General features: G+C 53.0%; 1 protein-coding gene across 6 annotated transcripts in view; it reads left to right on the forward strand.

Annotated features, from left to right (window-relative positions):
* Nucleotides 1–16,376, forward strand: part of RGS12 (regulator of G protein signaling 12) — a 114,622-nt gene that overhangs the window by 60,374 nt on the left and 37,872 nt on the right. For all 6 annotated transcript variants that reach the window (XM_064584210.1, XM_045881833.3, XM_064584209.1 and 3 more), the window contains one exon: nucleotides 5,413–5,434. In XM_064584210.1, coding sequence (XP_064440280.1) covers nucleotides 5,413–5,434 — 22 coding nt within the window. The remainder of the gene's footprint in view (nucleotides 1–5,412; nucleotides 5,435–16,376) is intronic.

A 16,376-nucleotide genomic window follows, 5' to 3' on the forward strand; every position in this document is an offset into this window, starting at 1 on the left:
AAACTGAAAGTTGATATTATTATGTATTACTGTATATCAAAGTAATTTGGTGACGATATAGTTTAATACTTGCTCTTGTCTAATGTTACAGACAGGATCAGCCTTGATAAAGGTTAGATTCATCATGTACTTCCCTTCATATTAATGATCTGAAACTTTAACACCATTGATTTAAAACTTTTTTTTTTAAAGATTTTATTTATTTATTTGACAGAGAGAGACACAGCGAGAGAGGGAACACAAGCAGGGGGAGTGGGAGAGGGAGAAGCAGGCTCCCCGCTGAGCAGGGAGCCCGATGTGGGGCTCGATCCCAGGACCCTGGGATCATGACCTGAACCGAAGGCAGATGCTTAACGACTGAGCCACCCAGGCGCCCCAATACCATTGATTTAAAATAAAATATCCATGGAACCTGTGTCGTCCAAATTTCCTGCTGGGAATCAGTCCGATTTCCACTGAACTATCAGGTTTAAGAGGCTGACCCGAGGAATGGAGATGGTTTGAACTTAAATTGCGTATCTAAATACTTTGTAAGTTTCTTTCAAACAAATACATTATGTCAGTGTAAATTCCAGTCCTGTAGGCATATGTTCTAGAACACTCTCGAGCTGTTTTGTTACGATGAGCACAGACGGATGCTCACTTACTGGGATCTTTGTCACTGGCAGCTTGTTTTTACAGTTCTGCTGCTTTTGTAGGTGTAACACGTAGATATGGGAATGCAGGAAGAGCCCACGAGTACAGACTAATGAAAACGAGTTATTGATCCGGATTATACTGGATATCAGCATAAACCTTAGGGGTGTTAAGCTGTAATTCATAAAAGCGTTTGTAGTGGTCCAGTGGTCTCAGTGTGCTGAGACCTTGGGAATGCCTGACTTTAAGTCATCCCCCCTGCTGTGGGCGATGCTCCATGGGAAGTATCTTAGGGGGGTTTCTGAAGCTTTGCCATCTTGGACTGCTTCCCCCCGTCAGCCGGGCTCTGCTAAGAAAAATTGCATACCAGGATTTAAAAGGGTAACTTGGGTCAGCATAGACATGTTGTTGATCCTGAGGCAAATAGGAATGATTTGGGGGTTCCCTGTCTTTTCCAGCTCCCTGTTGTTGGTAGGCTGTCTGCCTGTGTCTCCTCACCTCGCTCGCCGAGCACTGAGCCCGGCCACCAGTAAAGCACGCTGGGCCCGAGCTCCCCGCAGGGCGCCTCCTGGCTCCTCCCTGCCACCACCTGTGGCCGTGGGAGACCGCTTCACCTCTTTAGGCCTTACCTCCTCTTGGAGCGAAGGCCCCTGATCCATGCTCCTCAGCCTGCTCCCATGGCCATCTCAGGGGCCAAGGAGCTGGGGTGCTGAGCAGGGATCGGCTGATGTCATGGCCCGGCTCTGCCACTGCATGCTTGTAAAGTGGAATAAATATTGGACAGTAAACAGGAGAATCAGGTTAATGGTAATTATACACTATTTATTTGCAAATTAAATAATCTAGTCAGGAAAAGTCATTACTTATTTCTTCAAAAATATGTGAACTTGGAAGAGGAGAGTAGTTTTATGTCTGGATAGTATATATTTTTTAAAGATTTCATTTATTTATTTGAGACTGGGGAGGGGCAGCGGCAGAGGGAGAAGCAGACTCCCTGCTGAGCAGGGAGCCCGACGTGGGGCTCGATCCCAGAACCCTGAGATCACACCTGAGCCGAAGGCAGACGCTTAACCGACTGAGCCACCCAGGCGCCCTGTGTCCGGATACTATTGAAGCATGTCTCCGTAGAGCTCTGCCAGGGGTATGAGCGTCACCAGGGCAACATGTCCAGAGCAGAGGGTGGAGGCCGTGAGTGAGGCTGCGGAGCTGGCCTCCCTGTGACCCTGCCTCACACTGCGGTGGGCGAGGAGCAATCCCAGTATGAGCTTGAGAAGATGTGGGGTGGTCGGGGGACATCTGTGACCTCTGCGCCCTTACTGGCCCCTCCAGGATGAGCCCACTAGCCCACAGCTTTCCAGATGCCTAGAACTTTCCTTAGCATTTTATTTATTTTTTATTTATTTTTTTAAGATTTTATTTATTTATTTGACAGAGAGAGACACAGCAAGAGAGGGAAACACAAGCAGGGGGAGTAGGAGAGGGAGAAGCAGGCTTCCCGCCAAGCAGGGAGCCCGATGTGGGGCTCGATCCCAGGACCCTGGGACCATGACCTGAGCCCAAGGCAGACACTTAATGACTGAGCCATCCAGGTGCCCTTTCCTTAACATTTTAAAGATTGATTGATTGATTTTGGGGGGGCAGGGCAGAGGCAGAGGGTGAGAGAGGATCTCAAGCAGACTCCCTGCTGAGCGCAGATCCTGATGCAGAGCTCGATCGCACGACCCTGAGATCACGACCTGAGCCGAAACCAAGAGTCAGACATTTAACTGAGTGCACCACCCAGGTGCCCTGAACCTTCCTTAGCATTTTAAGCCTGGGAGGTGCTCTTTGGACACAGCTTCCCAAACTGGGGAAAGGGAAGGAAATGCACATTTGAGGCTGTGGCTCAGAGCTCTTGAGTGCCTCCTGGAACATGGTGAACAACCGAGGCACCCAGAATGCTGGGGCACCTCTCCCGGAGGATGTGCGTGAGGGGTCCCGGGGGTGGCCTGTGGGCGGTGAGCTCTGGCACCAGCAGGAGAGCTGTCCTCTCTGAGAGTTCGCTGGCCCGCGTCCAGGCCTCCTGCCTCTCCTTCCCCTGCTCGCTCCCGGCCCTCTGGTCTCCAAGTGGCCGCAAGGGTGACCGTTTTCAGGGCTGTCTTCCAGTTCCCAGACTCTCTCTTCAGCAGCCTCCCCTCTGCTCGCCTCTCTCCCCGGTGTCTAATCTCAGCATCGTGCACGGCCAGACGCCTCGTGGAGGGTTCTGTTTCACGGAGGCCCCCTCACCTCCTCTTGTCTGCGTTACGGCTTCTACCGACGATTTCAGAGCTCTGGGGCATTCTGTATGTGAACTTTCCAGTGCCCGTGCGTCTCCTGTCGTTTCTCCTGGTGGGCTTTTCCCTCGAGTTCGGGGGGATTTTTGAATTGTGAGCTCTAATTTGGGTGGGCTCACTCTTTGGAACTCCTGCGGGCCTCAGTCGGACTGCTTTCCTCCCGGAAGGATTAGGGAGCTGGGCATCTTGGCCCAGGAGTCCCGGGGTGTGTGGGCTGTGCCCTGTGCCCAGCGTCCAGCCCGGCCCCTGGGTCCCACCTCGTGGCTCCTTTGCTGGGTTCGGAGCAGCAGCATATTAAAAGCATGTTTGTTTCTGTACTGTCTTCACAATTTTTCTATAAATCTAAAACTTTTTTAAAAAATAAAGGATACTTTTTTAAAAAGCGTGTTTGTTGCGCTTTACCTGGATCCGTTTGCGCCGCACGGAAGGCCCCACGGGCTGGAGTCTGGCAGCGCCCTGCCCGCCTCGTCCACGCGGCTCCCCCCGCTGCCACTCCACGGCACCCCACTCTCACGCCGCCTGCTTCCATCTCTTTTGGCTTCAGGGACACGCCTCTGTCCTGGGTCGTGGGTTTTGGTCCATTTTGGGGGTGGACGTACAGAGTTTTAGTGCCTTTTTCCACCTGCTGAAGTCTGCGAAGGTGGTTTCCACCGTGACCGTAACATGAAGTTGACTGTGGCCTTCCTATTTATAGAAGTTTGCATTTTATGATTAACTTCTCAGACGTGATTATTGACAGTATTTCTGATTTTGTGTGTGGTCTTGCGGATTTTCTTCTCATAATCTCCAGGGAATAACGTGCCTTCATACTACTGAACTTATAACGGATTGTAGGTGATTTACTGTGAGGACGGGAAGGACCGCTTTGCACACTGCTCGTGTCAGCCCGGGAGGGAGCCTGCCCCGCACTGCTGCAGTAAAGACCGCCAGGGGTCTGGTGGCAGAGGGCTGATGGCCCAGCGCTGGCTTGCGGGGCCCATACTCGCCTGCCCATCTGGCCCGATGGTGGTGTAAAAACCGGACATGCCACCAGTGTGTGTGTTCACTGTTGGGAACGTCTTGATAAGGTGCCAGGGTCCAGTTTTAGAGTATTTCTGGCCCCAGCACTCAGGATGGTTGGAAACCGTGAGCAGCCCCGTTTCCAAAACGGTCAGGAGGTGGCTTCCCCGGGCTGTCGGAGGACAGGCCCTCTTTCTGGGCCAGAAGGTCCTCCCTTAGCCGGTCCTCTAGCCTTGCGGGTCTAAGTCCCACGAGGTGAGGGGCTCTGAATGGGAGAGGGTCCCCCATCTTCCATGCAGCCTGGGAGGTGAGGTTAAGGGGGGCCTGGTGCCAGGAATGGGCTGTCAGCTGGGCCTTTGGGAAGACCCTCCTCATGCTGTGCACTGTGCTCTCACCTGCCTCTGCAGAGAGGACACGGGGTCTTTCTCCATGCCAGGGCACCAGGGAGGGATTCTGTAGCCAGGCCTGAGCCCCGGGGGCTTTGGTCACCACCGAGAACATGTAGCTGCGAGGATTGATCCTGCGCACGGTGACAGCCGGGGGATGGCCGGGGGGGGGCCCAGGGCCAGTGTCTCAGCACCTGTAACCTTGGGGCCTGACCCACACGCCATCCTGGGGAGCCACGGCCTCTGCTGGGGCCAGGACGCCCAGCAGGATTGCAGGGTGTCCCCTGTAGGCTCTCGAGTCCTTTCCTTGTTGGCTCCTTCCGGCTTCCCGTGTCTGTGCACCCAAATGCTCTCCTTCCTCAGCCGCTCCTCCCCTTTCCCCACTTCTCTACGGGCCTCGGCCTGCGCAGCACCTTCCAGTCGTCCTCCTCAGACGGGCCTTTTGTCATTCCGACCGTCCGTCCTGCCAGGCCCTCCCTCACGGCCTCCTGCTGCCTACTGGCCTGTTTTCCCCTTGCACAACGTGTTCCTTCTTGCCCTGGTGCCTCTGAGCCAACCGCCCACCGCCCTCCTCTGCTCCAGGCTCCCTCCTGGCGGGCGGGCTGTGGGCTGACCCCTGCGGGGCTGTCACCAGCACCTGTCCCCGGCACCCCGTGGTTGGGCCTGGGTCCCCACGCAGGTGGAGGCGATCGAGCAGCCTGGTGTGGGGTGGCCCCGGGTGCGGTGTGCAGGGGGCCTGCCTCCCCGGTGCCCCGTGCGCCCCACACGCTGCCCGCACTGATGTGGGCTCCTGAGCCAGCTTTCTCCAAGGTGTTCCTAATGGTGTCGAACGTGCCGGGATCTGTTCTCTTCCCATGAAAGTGGTGATGACTTGCGCAGAGCCCTGTGTCCCCGGCCCGCCCGGCTTGGGCGGGGTTCGTTCAGGAAGTGGGAGCGCGGCGCTCAGCTCACTGGGGTGCCCGCGTGTCCTGGGTCGCCCGCGCCCGGAGCCGGGAGCCCTGCGCTCACACGACGGACCTGCTGCTTCCCGACTTGTCATGAGGCTTCATTAACTCATGTCTCTCTCTCTTTTCTTTCAGTCTGCAACTGTATCTGATGGGGGTAAGTCACAATTTCTGATGTCTACTTTTATTATTTTTAATGAAGTGTTCCAATTGTGAAAGTGTATTTGCCATTGATTCACCCAGAAGAGATGTTTGCCTTGCCTCTCCCCGGCCCCTGGGGGAGGGTTTGAGTCAGGGCAGAGGTGGAGGAGCTTGCCGTGGCTCCCAGGTGGCCGGGACGCGAGTTCTGGAAGCCGCTCGTTGCAGAGACATGTGACGAGCCTGGCCCTGAGCTGGTGGCGTCCTCCCACACCTGTCCTGACGAGTCCAAGCACGCCGGCTTGCTAAGCAGCAAGCCAAGATTTCAGAGCTCTGGCCGAATTTGAGCAATTCTGGAAATTCGGGTGAGACTCAGGTGCTCTGTGTCCCTTTCCTAGGAAGAGCCCAGTGGGAGAGTTGCGGCCCCGGGTGGAAAGGAAGCCTTCTTCCTGCCTCTAAATAGTATCGTACGTGGGGACTCCTTTCCTGGGAGTGATCCAACACGGGGAGGCCACAGGTGTCCTCTTTGACTGGATGGAACCAGCTCTGATGGAACCTCGTTCTTTTAGCTCAGTGCTGGTTCCAAAGTTCCTACGATACTCATGAAGGTCCTTATGCTCGCAAGTTCCCTTTTGTTTTCCACATGTTTTAATTAATCTATTCTTCCGTTTTTTGAGAGTTGAATTTTCTAGTGTATTTAAAGGTATGAGCCCCGTGTTCTCATGGTCTGCTGGCTGTGGGTCGGAGGGCAGGCGGTGGTGGCCGCAGCGGGACAGGTGTGGGGTTCGAGGGTGCCTGGGGACTGCAAGGGAAAGAGAAACTCAGCGTAGGTTTCTCGATGCTTTCTGTTGTCCCACAACGGCTGGCTTTGGTGGTGGGCCCTGGATGGGGCGGCTGGCACAGTGGGCGGCTGGGCCCCGAGCCTGCGGCCCTGCTCCCCGCCGCTCGTGGAGTACCTGCCGAGCACCTCTTGAATTACAGATGTGCTGATCCCTGAGGCTGGGGCCACGGATCCTGAAGGTTGTTTGGGGATTTACTTATTTTAATAAAAGGAATTACGTTCCCTGTTTTACGTACAGTGATAATCATGCCATTTAATCGGTCTTCACCTTAAAAAAAAAGAAATAGGCCCGGTAACAAAATCCAGGACAAAAGTGACTGGTTTCTATAGCCTTCTGTTCATGCTTACCCTTTCTTTCCTGGTAGAAGATATTCCTTTCTGTAGGAGATTTATAAATGTGAGAAGTTCAGTTTCATCATAAATATTAAGCCCGATCGTCGTGACAGTTTTGTTCTGTCAGCAGCGGGTGCGGGAGCCCCGGAGGTTGGGAATCTCGTCCACTTAGAATGTGTACAGAGCCAAGCCCCCCAAGCGTGGGGAGCCCCCAACTCAAGGTCCTGTGTGTCCTTCCTGAGGAAGTGGTGCCTGCTAGTGGCAGGCAGGGCCCTTCCCCTGCAGGGTCTTCCACCCCTGCGGACCTGGGTGCCTCCGGGCACCTTCCGGGCCCTTCTCCGTCTTGGGGCCTCCGTGCCATAGGCTGGAAGGGAGGGGCTCACTATTTCGTGACCACACCCTGGATCTTAGGAACTGCTCCAGACAGCGTATATGTGTTTTATTTTGTTTTTTAAATGATTTTATTATTTTCCCACCTTCGATTTCTCTTTTGATTTGTAAGAAGAAAAACTTCCTCATCGAATCTGTATGCTAGTTCTAGGAGGTATACGTTGGATTCCTCCATCTTTGCCGATGAGCCCGAAAGAGGCTACACTGATCAGAGTCACACACGAAGTTAGTGGCTGGGATTCGGGGATTCAGACCCTGAGGTCGGCCCGAGCACAGAGCCTGCGGGGGGAACCCGGCTGCTGAGGCTCGTGGCTCCCGTCTTCCCACCCCAGGTCCAGCCCCGGCCCCCCCGGCCCTGACCCCGCTTCCCAGGGACACCTCCCCAGCGGCGGACAGGAGCCTGCTGAGTGGACCCAGGTGGAGGCTCGGGGTGGGTTTCCACACGGGGATGTGTGAGATGCTGTGCCGGCCGGGAGAGTCGGGCTCCCCGAGGGGCCTGGGAGCCCAAGCAGCACATCTGCTCCGGGAGGAGGGCAGGGCCCAGGGAGCCGATTCACAGGTTGGGGTGGTCTCCACGTGGATGTCCCGCGTGGCTTTGGTGAGGAGTCGTCACCCACTCAGAAACACCGTCAGTAACTGTCGTCTTCCGTTTCACATAGCGTCTCTTTATCTCGAAGCCTCTCACCATCTAGTTGTGTGGCTTCGTTTTAAGGAAGTGGACAGTGCTGTTTTTGTGATCCTCGTCAACTTGAAGAGATTTTCCACTTTCTCACAAGGAGAGGGGCTCTTCGACTGCTCCCCGTAGCCAGAGACCCCCTGTGCAGGCAGGGTTAGAGGTCGGCCTCCGTGGAGGGCAAGCCAGGACCGGGGGGGGGGTGAAGTCCAGGGGCAGATTCTGCCTCCAGGAAAGGAAGGACATTCTAGCATTACAGAGAGGCTTAGAAATGGAGCCGTCGCCCTGTGGGAAGTTATTCAAAACTTGCTCACAGAGGATGCCCACAGCCGAAAACCAGAAGTGCAGAGGTGGGGCCGCAAGAGGGGCCAGCCGGCTCTCTCAGTCTGGGCTTCGGGACAGTGCGGCTTCCTTGTAATAAACGCTTATTCTTGTATTTTATTTCTCTCCTTTTTTTCACCCCATACCGAGCAGCTTTGCCAGGATTCCCCTCCCACCCAACTCCTACATCCCCAAAAGGTTAGGCTGGTTTCTGCCATTCCTAGATGTGCCTTTTGAAGCTGAGAAGTGAGGAGTGAGGGGGAGCGTTCACGTAAGCGTCCCCACCCCAGGCACGCGCGGGCATGGCCACGGGCGCAGTCCCCGCAGGGGCCACGCGACACCTCCGCCCCAGCTGCTTCATGAACGTCACCTCACCCGTCCAGCTCTCAGCTCTCCCTGCGCTGCTCCCAGAGCCTCTCTGTCCCCTTGGGGGCCTGTCCACGCCAGGACGCCTCCCCTCGCTCCCTTCCCCGAAATTGCTGGCCCTCTGCGGCTTGCTCCCCCACTGACACCCAGCTGGGCCTGCTGCTTGCCTGCTCCGAGCCCCGGGGCCGGAGGTGGCGCTTTCCCTCGCCTCGCCAGGCACCGTCCTCCTGCCCTGGTCTCGCATGCCACTCAGGCCACGTCCCCATCCGGCAGCAGCTCCTCAGAGGGGCCTGTGCCCGCCGCCAGCCTTACTCTGAGTCCCAGCCCGGCTTCGTTTCTGCCCAGCACGGCCGACGAGGGCCGCCATCCTAATTATTCATCCATGTGGCTGTGTTGCCTGCCCGTCCACCCACTAGCAGGTGGCCTCCCTGTGGTGGCTTCGGCACCCCGTGCGGCGGGCGGTACACAGGGTGTCTGCTGGACGAATGACTGAATTAAGGCGTTCACAGGATGCGCAGGTGCCCGCCCGAGCCTCGGTTGGGACAGTGGCTTCCTAAGTTTTTATTTCTTAGCGGAACCCTCTCCAAACACAAGCAGACAAGCTCAGCAGAACTGCATTTGGTAGAGCACAAAAGCAGAGGGTCTGGTTGAGTCATGCGCTGTGACCGCGGCCCGAGCGCCAGAGTGTGGGTGCGCCTTCTTCCCAGGCAGCGGGCCCACATGGGGCAGGTGTGGCCAGTCTCTTGTCTTCCTCCAGAAGCTGCCATCCATCACCTCTTACTACAAACACACATATATTTGAAGTCAGCTGTAAACTCCGTGCCATAAGCTAAGCAGTCATTTCTACTAGTTTTGGTTGTTTTAACCTTTAACCTCCTGTTCCAAAACGGAAACCTTTTTTGAAATCAGAAATACCTGATAAAAGACATGTGATCTTTAATTCTTTGTTTTCTGAATGCAGATGGCCTTTGATTTTAAGCCTACTCTCTACCCTGTTTTCTGTCTGCCCTTTCCAGGGGCGTGCACAGTACGGCGAGCCATTGGGCAGTGGGGAGATGGCAGGCGTGTCCCTGGGCTGGCGGGTGAGGGGTGACAGGGCGGCTGAGGAGCCCTGCGTGGCCAGGGCTTGGGGCCACGCCGGGCTCCATCGACCCAGCACACAGGCCTTGGCTTTGCAAACTCCGGGGCAGTGCCCGTCCTGCCTCAGTCCTCAGCGCTCAGTAGCGGGGAGATGGGGAGATGTCCCCTGCTCGTTAGTTCCTGTGTAACTGGGAGCCAAGAGGCTGTGCTGGCAGGTTGGGATCATTTAGTAACTGTGGTCAGAGTAGAGGGCAACTCCTATGTCATTTTAGCCAGCCACTAAGATCATACATGTCATGGACCTTGGGTCTTAGGACAGGTGCCGTCCGGAAGGAAGGCTGCTAGTTCAGGCTGCGCATCCTCGGCCACACTTGGTACCTGGCCGTGTGCACTCTGGTCCATCCCTGCTCCCAGTACCCTTATTCTGCACACAGGCTTCTGTGGTTTTTTTTACAATTATTTTAATTTTTCCCAGCTTTATTGAGGCATAGTTGACAAATAAAAATTGTATGTGTTTAAGGTATGTGACGTGATGATTTGATATACATATACGTTGTGAATCAAGATAATTAACATGCCATCACCTTGCATGGTTACGTGTGTGTGGGGGGTGAGGACCTTAACACTGACTCTCTTAGCAAACCGCAAGTGTACAGGTTTGTGAAGTGTGGTCACCATGTGTACCTGAGGTCCTCAGAACTTACTCATCTTATAACTGGAACTTGTGGTAAAGCTTGTAAAGCTTGATCAGCACCTCGGGCGACCCCCTTGCCCCACCCCTGCTAACCACATTCTGCCTTTTGCCTCTGTGGACTTGACTACAGTTGAGCCTAGAACGACACAGGTTTGAACTGCACACTTAGACACAGATTTTTTTTTCCCGATAAATACAGGACAGTCCTGTAAGTGTATTTTCCTAATGATTTTCTTTTCTCTGGCCTACTTTATTCTAAGAATACAGCATATGATAACAAATGACACACTGAATATGTGTGGATCAACTGTGTGTGTCATCCGCAAAGCTCCCTCTCAACAGGAGACCATTAGTAGTTAAGTTTTTGAGGAGTCAGAAGCTATACGTGGATTTTCAGATTTTTGACTATGCGGGGATTGGGGTTAGGGCACCCCAACCCCCACGATGTTCAAGCATCAGCTATATTTTAAATCCCACATACAAGGGAGAATGCACAGTATTTGACTGTCTGGGTCTGGCATATTTCACGTAGCATAACATCCTCCGGGATCATCCATGGTGTCTGGAAGGCAGAATTCCTTCTTGAAGACCAGATAATACTCCACCGTAGGGAGATGTCACAATTTCTTTATCCCTTCACCTGTCGACCAACCCTTTTTTCCATGTCTTGACTGTTGTGAACATGAGGGTGCAGATCTCTTTTTGACGTCCTGATTTCAGTCCCTTCAGACACATCCCCAGGGGTAGGACTGCTGGGTCATAGGATAAGTTCTATTTTTATTTTTGAGGAATCTCCATACTGTTTCCACAGCGGCTGCACCAACTTACCTTCCCACCAACAGTGCACGAGGGTCCCCTTTATCCACGTCCTCGCCAACACCTGTTGTTTCTTGTCTCTTTGATGAAAACCATCCTGACGGGGGTGAGGGACTTGCTCACTGGAGTTTTGACTTGCATTTATTTCCCTGATGATGAGGGATGTTGAGGATCTTTCCGCATGCCTGTTGGCCATTTGTTGTATGTCTTCTTTGGAAAACTGTCTGTGCAGGTCCTTTTTATCTGGTTACTCGGGTTTTTGGTTACTGAATTGTATGAGTTTCTTATATATTTTGGATATGACTCGTCTACCAGATAGGGTTCGCCAACCTTCTGCAGAGGGGCTTCTGACGCCATGGCCAGCGCCGAGCAGTTCAGACCTTCAGCCTTGGCGTTCTCTGAGTGTGGCACAGGGCCTGGAAGAGCCCAGGGAGGAGGCCCCGTGGGAGCACGGGGAGGGCCGAGGAGGAGAGGCCCGTGGGAGCACGGGGAGGGCCGAGGAGGAGAGGCCCCGTGGGAGCACGGGGAGGGCCGAGGAGGAGAGTTCTGCTGGGTGCCTGCCCCGCCCCCATCTTGATGCCCCGCTGCTAGGCAGGTCCAATGTCCACCAGCAGACTGGTGACTAACCCTGACATCCTCACACACCGGAGCCCTCCAGAGCCCTGAGCTCGCTCCTCCTGCCACGGCACACGTCTACACAGAGGACCCAGGGACGGACGGTGCTCCGCTCATGCCGGAGGCTGGGAGAGCGGGAGCTAAGCCTCCAAGAGGTAAGGCCATGTGGCGGGTGGCAGCCGCGGGGTGACTGGAGCCGACGGGCTCAGCTCCGATGCCTCGTCTCCCCTCCCAGCCACAGATGCCGAATCCCCACTTTATTTTTACATGTTCTATATTTGAGGAGAATGACCTTTTTGGGTAAAATGATACATATGTATCATAAATAACTTAGGTAATAAGAAAAAGTAAAACAGAAAACGGCTTAAAGAAATCACCCCAGGGGGCTCCTGGGTGGCTCAGTCATTTGGGCGGCTGACTCTTGATTTCACTTCAGGTTGTGAGCTCATGGGTCGTGGGATCCGGTCCTGTGTCGGGCTCCCTGGTCAGTGGGGAGTCTGCTTGAGATTCTCTCCCTCTGCCCCCCACCCCTGCTCGTGTTTTCTCTCTCTCTCAAATAAATAATCTTAAAAAAAAAAATCAACCCAAATCCAACCACCCTGAAATAGGTAAACGTCACTGCAGGTGTTTCTCCGGAGAGCAGCTGAGGCTGGGGGACAGCAGGTCGGAGCCACGCTGCCCGGTGCGCCAGGTCATCCGTGCAGATTAGGGTCCCCTGTGGTGTGGCATCAGCAGAGAGGACCAGGCCGGGGGCCCTCAGGCTGCTCGGTGGCTCAGACGCCCAAGGGAGGCCTGGCCAGCAGCCCCCACGCGCTCCTCCTGTGTTCCCACCCCTCTTGGGTTCATAGCCACAGAGTACGGTCACCCGTGGAATGCTCAGCCCACGGCTGCGAGCTCCCGCTCTGCGGGGAGTGCGGGAGAGACAGCTCGCCGTCAGCCCTTCCAAGGGCTTCTCTGTCTCTGCTCTTTCACTTGGGCTCACCAGCGGCTTTCTAACTGCCCACCGGTGCTCTGTTCCTCACGTTTCTGCTGCTTCTGTTCTCATCATACTCCATACAGCTTGGTTGCAAAAGTCTTTATTTCTAAGTCATTAATTTGATTTTCAGACCTATCTCGTCTCTTTTTTCCTCTTTATTGGGTCTGTAATAGTATTGATCTTGAGGAATTTGTTTTGTCAGCTGCGTACTCTCCTCGTTCCCTCCTAGAACATGAAGAATTTTAATGTTCTTTGTGCTATGTTTCCTTTCAGACCAGGCTTTGTGTTTGTCTTTTGCATGTTCTATACCTTCTCTCATCCATGCATCCGTCCATCAACCCATCCAGCCTTCCACTCATCCACGCATCCATCCATCCTTCCATCTACCCACCTCCCATCCACTCACCCATCCTTCCTTCCATCTAACCCCCCCATCTACCACCCATCCATTTACCCATCTATCCATTCATCTTCCCATCTATGTAGGTTAGCGGTCGCCATGACCCTGATCACTTTCTGGTACCGACATTCTTCAGCCTAGGGAGACCTCAGCGCTGAGCCCCTGCGTCCTCCCTGCCTGGGCCGAGATCCTCAGAGCCAGCTGGGGATGTACCCACAAAGGTTTATCCCCACTCTCCTCATCTTCCCCTTTAGCCTGCCTTACTGAGAATGTCAGGGTTCTGCTGAGTCACCTCCTTCCCCAGGACAACTGCTGGGGACTCAGGGGTGGTCAGGCAGAGAACCTGCAGAAACTTTTTTTTTTAATCTTTCTTTGGCTTTTCTCCCCTTCCTTTTTTTTTCTTTCTCCTGTTTGAAGCTTATGGCATGAGACGGCCTCCTCCTGTGGTTGCTTTTTGTGAAGTTTGCCGCCCCCCTCCCGCCTGCAGTGGTGTGGGGAAGGGGCCTGGGAGCCTACTTCACGTGCCCGTACTTACTTGGGATGCTGCCATGTGCAGGCTTGTTTTGTTTCTAAATACAACTTTTAGTAGGAAATGAAAGTGGAGAAAGTAGGTTGCTGTAGACAAGAGCTTTACAAATCCCCCTTTTCGCCAGCTCCTCTGGGCACTGGGTGGTGAGGGGCTGGGTCTGGCCGTTCTGTCTCCGGGGCTCAGCAAGGGCTCTGCCCCCCAGAAGTTTGAACACACCTGACAGGCTGAGCACAGCTCCCTGGGCTGCCAGGCCATGTCTTTCCAGGCTCTGTCCCCTCTTTAACTCTGGCTGGACACCCAGCGAATGATGGTGGGCACAGTCTAGATCAGATCCACAGGAGGACCCCCATTTCCTACCTCCAAGCTGGGGGTCTCTGCCTCCTCCCACCAGAAGCCAACCTCCAGCTCTCCATGTGGGTCTGCCTCGAGGCTCTGAGCTCCACTCACTTCACATTCATAGTGTACTTTAATTTCTAGAAGTGACTCTTACTGTTTTAGGTGTTTGAGATTTGGAGAGTCTCTCCCTTAACATCATCCTGCACGAGAATAAATGTAACTCTCAGATAAACTCCCTCTTGCTTCTGATCGTTCACTGGAGATAACTGACTCCTTCTATGAAACTCCACCTTCACCAGGATTCCGTGACCAGCGTCGCCCAGGCTCCCACCACGTGGGGCTGCACGGCTCCCAGGCTGCCCTCTGGGGTGTGTCCTCTCCGTCTGTGTCTTCATCTCCTCTGCCATCTGGGGGGTCTGGGGGATCGCCATGCGGGTGCAGAGTCAGGCTGCTGTGAGCCCTGACAGGAGGTGACCCCTGCTGATGGAGTAGCGGGGGGCTGACCTGCATCCGCCTTTATTCAGAGAAGAAGCTGTTGTCAGTGTAACCTAGCTGAACATTTTTCAAAAATGTTTGCTAAATAGTAGAGATGGAATGTTAATTTGTAATTTGCTGTGTGAGAGGGGCCCTTTTAACCAGAACTCTTTATTTTGGTCACATTCTTTATGGTTTGCTTTAGAACTGAAAAATTATAGCCAGAATAACATAGTGTATTTATGGGGAATGAAGTACTAAGTATTTGTAAACACTAGTTAGACTGTAGATTTTAGTTTGGGGAGGCATGGAAACTTGATTTCTGCCAAGATGCCTTCCAATGTGCTTCTTTCTTTCCAGTTCTATATGATATTTGGAGAGAGTTTTTATTACTAATTCTTTCTTTTTTTTAAGATTTTATTTATTTGCGAGAGAGAGAGAGAGAGAGAGAGAGAGAGAGAACACGAGTGGGGGGAGGGGCAGAGGGAGAGGGAGAAGCAGGCTCCGCACTGAGCAGGGACCCTGACATGGGGCTCGATCGCAGGACCCCAAGATCATGACCTGAGCTGAAGGCAGACGCTTAACTGACTGAGCCACACAGGCGCCCTATTAGTAATTATTTCTATTGTGAATTTCTTTTTTTGAGCAAACAGAATTTTAAAGTAATAAAGCCAGTGAGCATATACCTACCTCCCAGAAGTAACACATGTTAACATTTGAGCATATTTGCTTTAGACCCTTTTTCTAAAGCATTAAAATCACAGTGGAGGTCCCCTCTTTACCCTTCCTGTGTCCATTCCTCATCCTCCTCTGAGTGGCCCTATCTGGAAGCAGGTGTATATCCTTCCTACTCCAAGGGAATCGATTACTTTGATTCTTGGTTGGGCGGGGGGAGGCTCTTTTATGAAACTGTAGTGTAAAAAGAGTGGAGTGTACAGGCTGTTTTCATAAGCCGTGTGTCTATCTGGGAAGTGGTTATAGCTCCCGGGCTGCTCAAGTTCTGCCTCTTGATCTGGGAGCTGGTTCCAAGGGTGCATTCACATGTGAAAATCCAGCTATGCACTTGTGACGTGCATTTTTCAGTCTGTGTTATACTTTCATAAAGAGTCTGCTGAAATCATATTGTTTTATATGTTGGAGGTTTTTTACCAAAGGACTTTCAAAGTGGTCTAAAAAATTTTAATAGATTCACTCTCAGAATATTCATAAAGTTGCTGAGAAAACACATTTTATAGATTGGGTCTAAAACTTGATTGGCCAGAATAATTTAGAGGAAAGGTTTAAAAGTAGACCCTGAGGTCGGGGAAGACTCAGGGCTTTTCCCAAGGACTCTCTCTGAATAGTTTTTGTGCAAAGAGGGAAAAACTCCCTTGTCCCCAAGTTAGATAAACTGTAAGAAGGTAAAGGGTATGCATCTAGGCATACCACTCAGAAGGCTTTTAAGATTTTCTCTTTCTTGCTGGTTTTCAGCAGTTTAACTATGATAACTCTTGGTTTGGTTTTGTTGTGTATGTGCTTCTTGAGAATCAGGCATTTCCTACTTTAATTACAAGAATGTTAGGCCACTCGAGCTTTTCCTACCGCCCTGGAGACGTGTTCATTTTTAGTCCTTCTTTTTCTCTCCTATGCTTCACAGTTCGTAGATTCCTTAGCTCCGTCCTTAAGTCCACTGATCTCTTCTTCCACAGTGTCTAATATGCATTCGTGCCGTCCTGTGACCTACTCACTTCCGAGGCCGTGTCTCTGTCTCGGCAGTGCCCCTGGTGGCTCCTCCAGCCCTTCTGCTCTTTCCTCACTGTGTCCCTGCCATCCGTACACCCGTGAGCGTGTTCGCAGCATCTCTGCGCGTCTTCAGGTCCTTGGCTGCTAACACACCATCGCTGCATTCGTGAGTCTGTCCTGTTGACTGGTTATGGGTCACATTTTTCTGCATCTTCACACGTCTAGGGATTTTCAACTGGTGCTGGATTTTGTGGTCTTCCTTTGAAGAGTACAGAAGTTTGTTTAATAGGCAGTAAAGCTACTTGTGGTTGGCTCGATCTCTTTGAGGCTTGTTTTTAGGCTTTTTTAGGGCAAGTCTAAGGTAGCTTTTCCTGTAGGCTGCCTTAGCCACGCCA

This window comes from Mirounga angustirostris, unplaced genomic scaffold (assembly GCF_029215605.1).
Source record: "Mirounga angustirostris isolate CCGP_5_RB_7025 unplaced genomic scaffold, mMirAng1.0.hap1 SCAF_2, whole genome shotgun sequence".
Taxonomy (NCBI): domain Eukaryota; kingdom Metazoa; phylum Chordata; class Mammalia; order Carnivora; family Phocidae; genus Mirounga; species Mirounga angustirostris.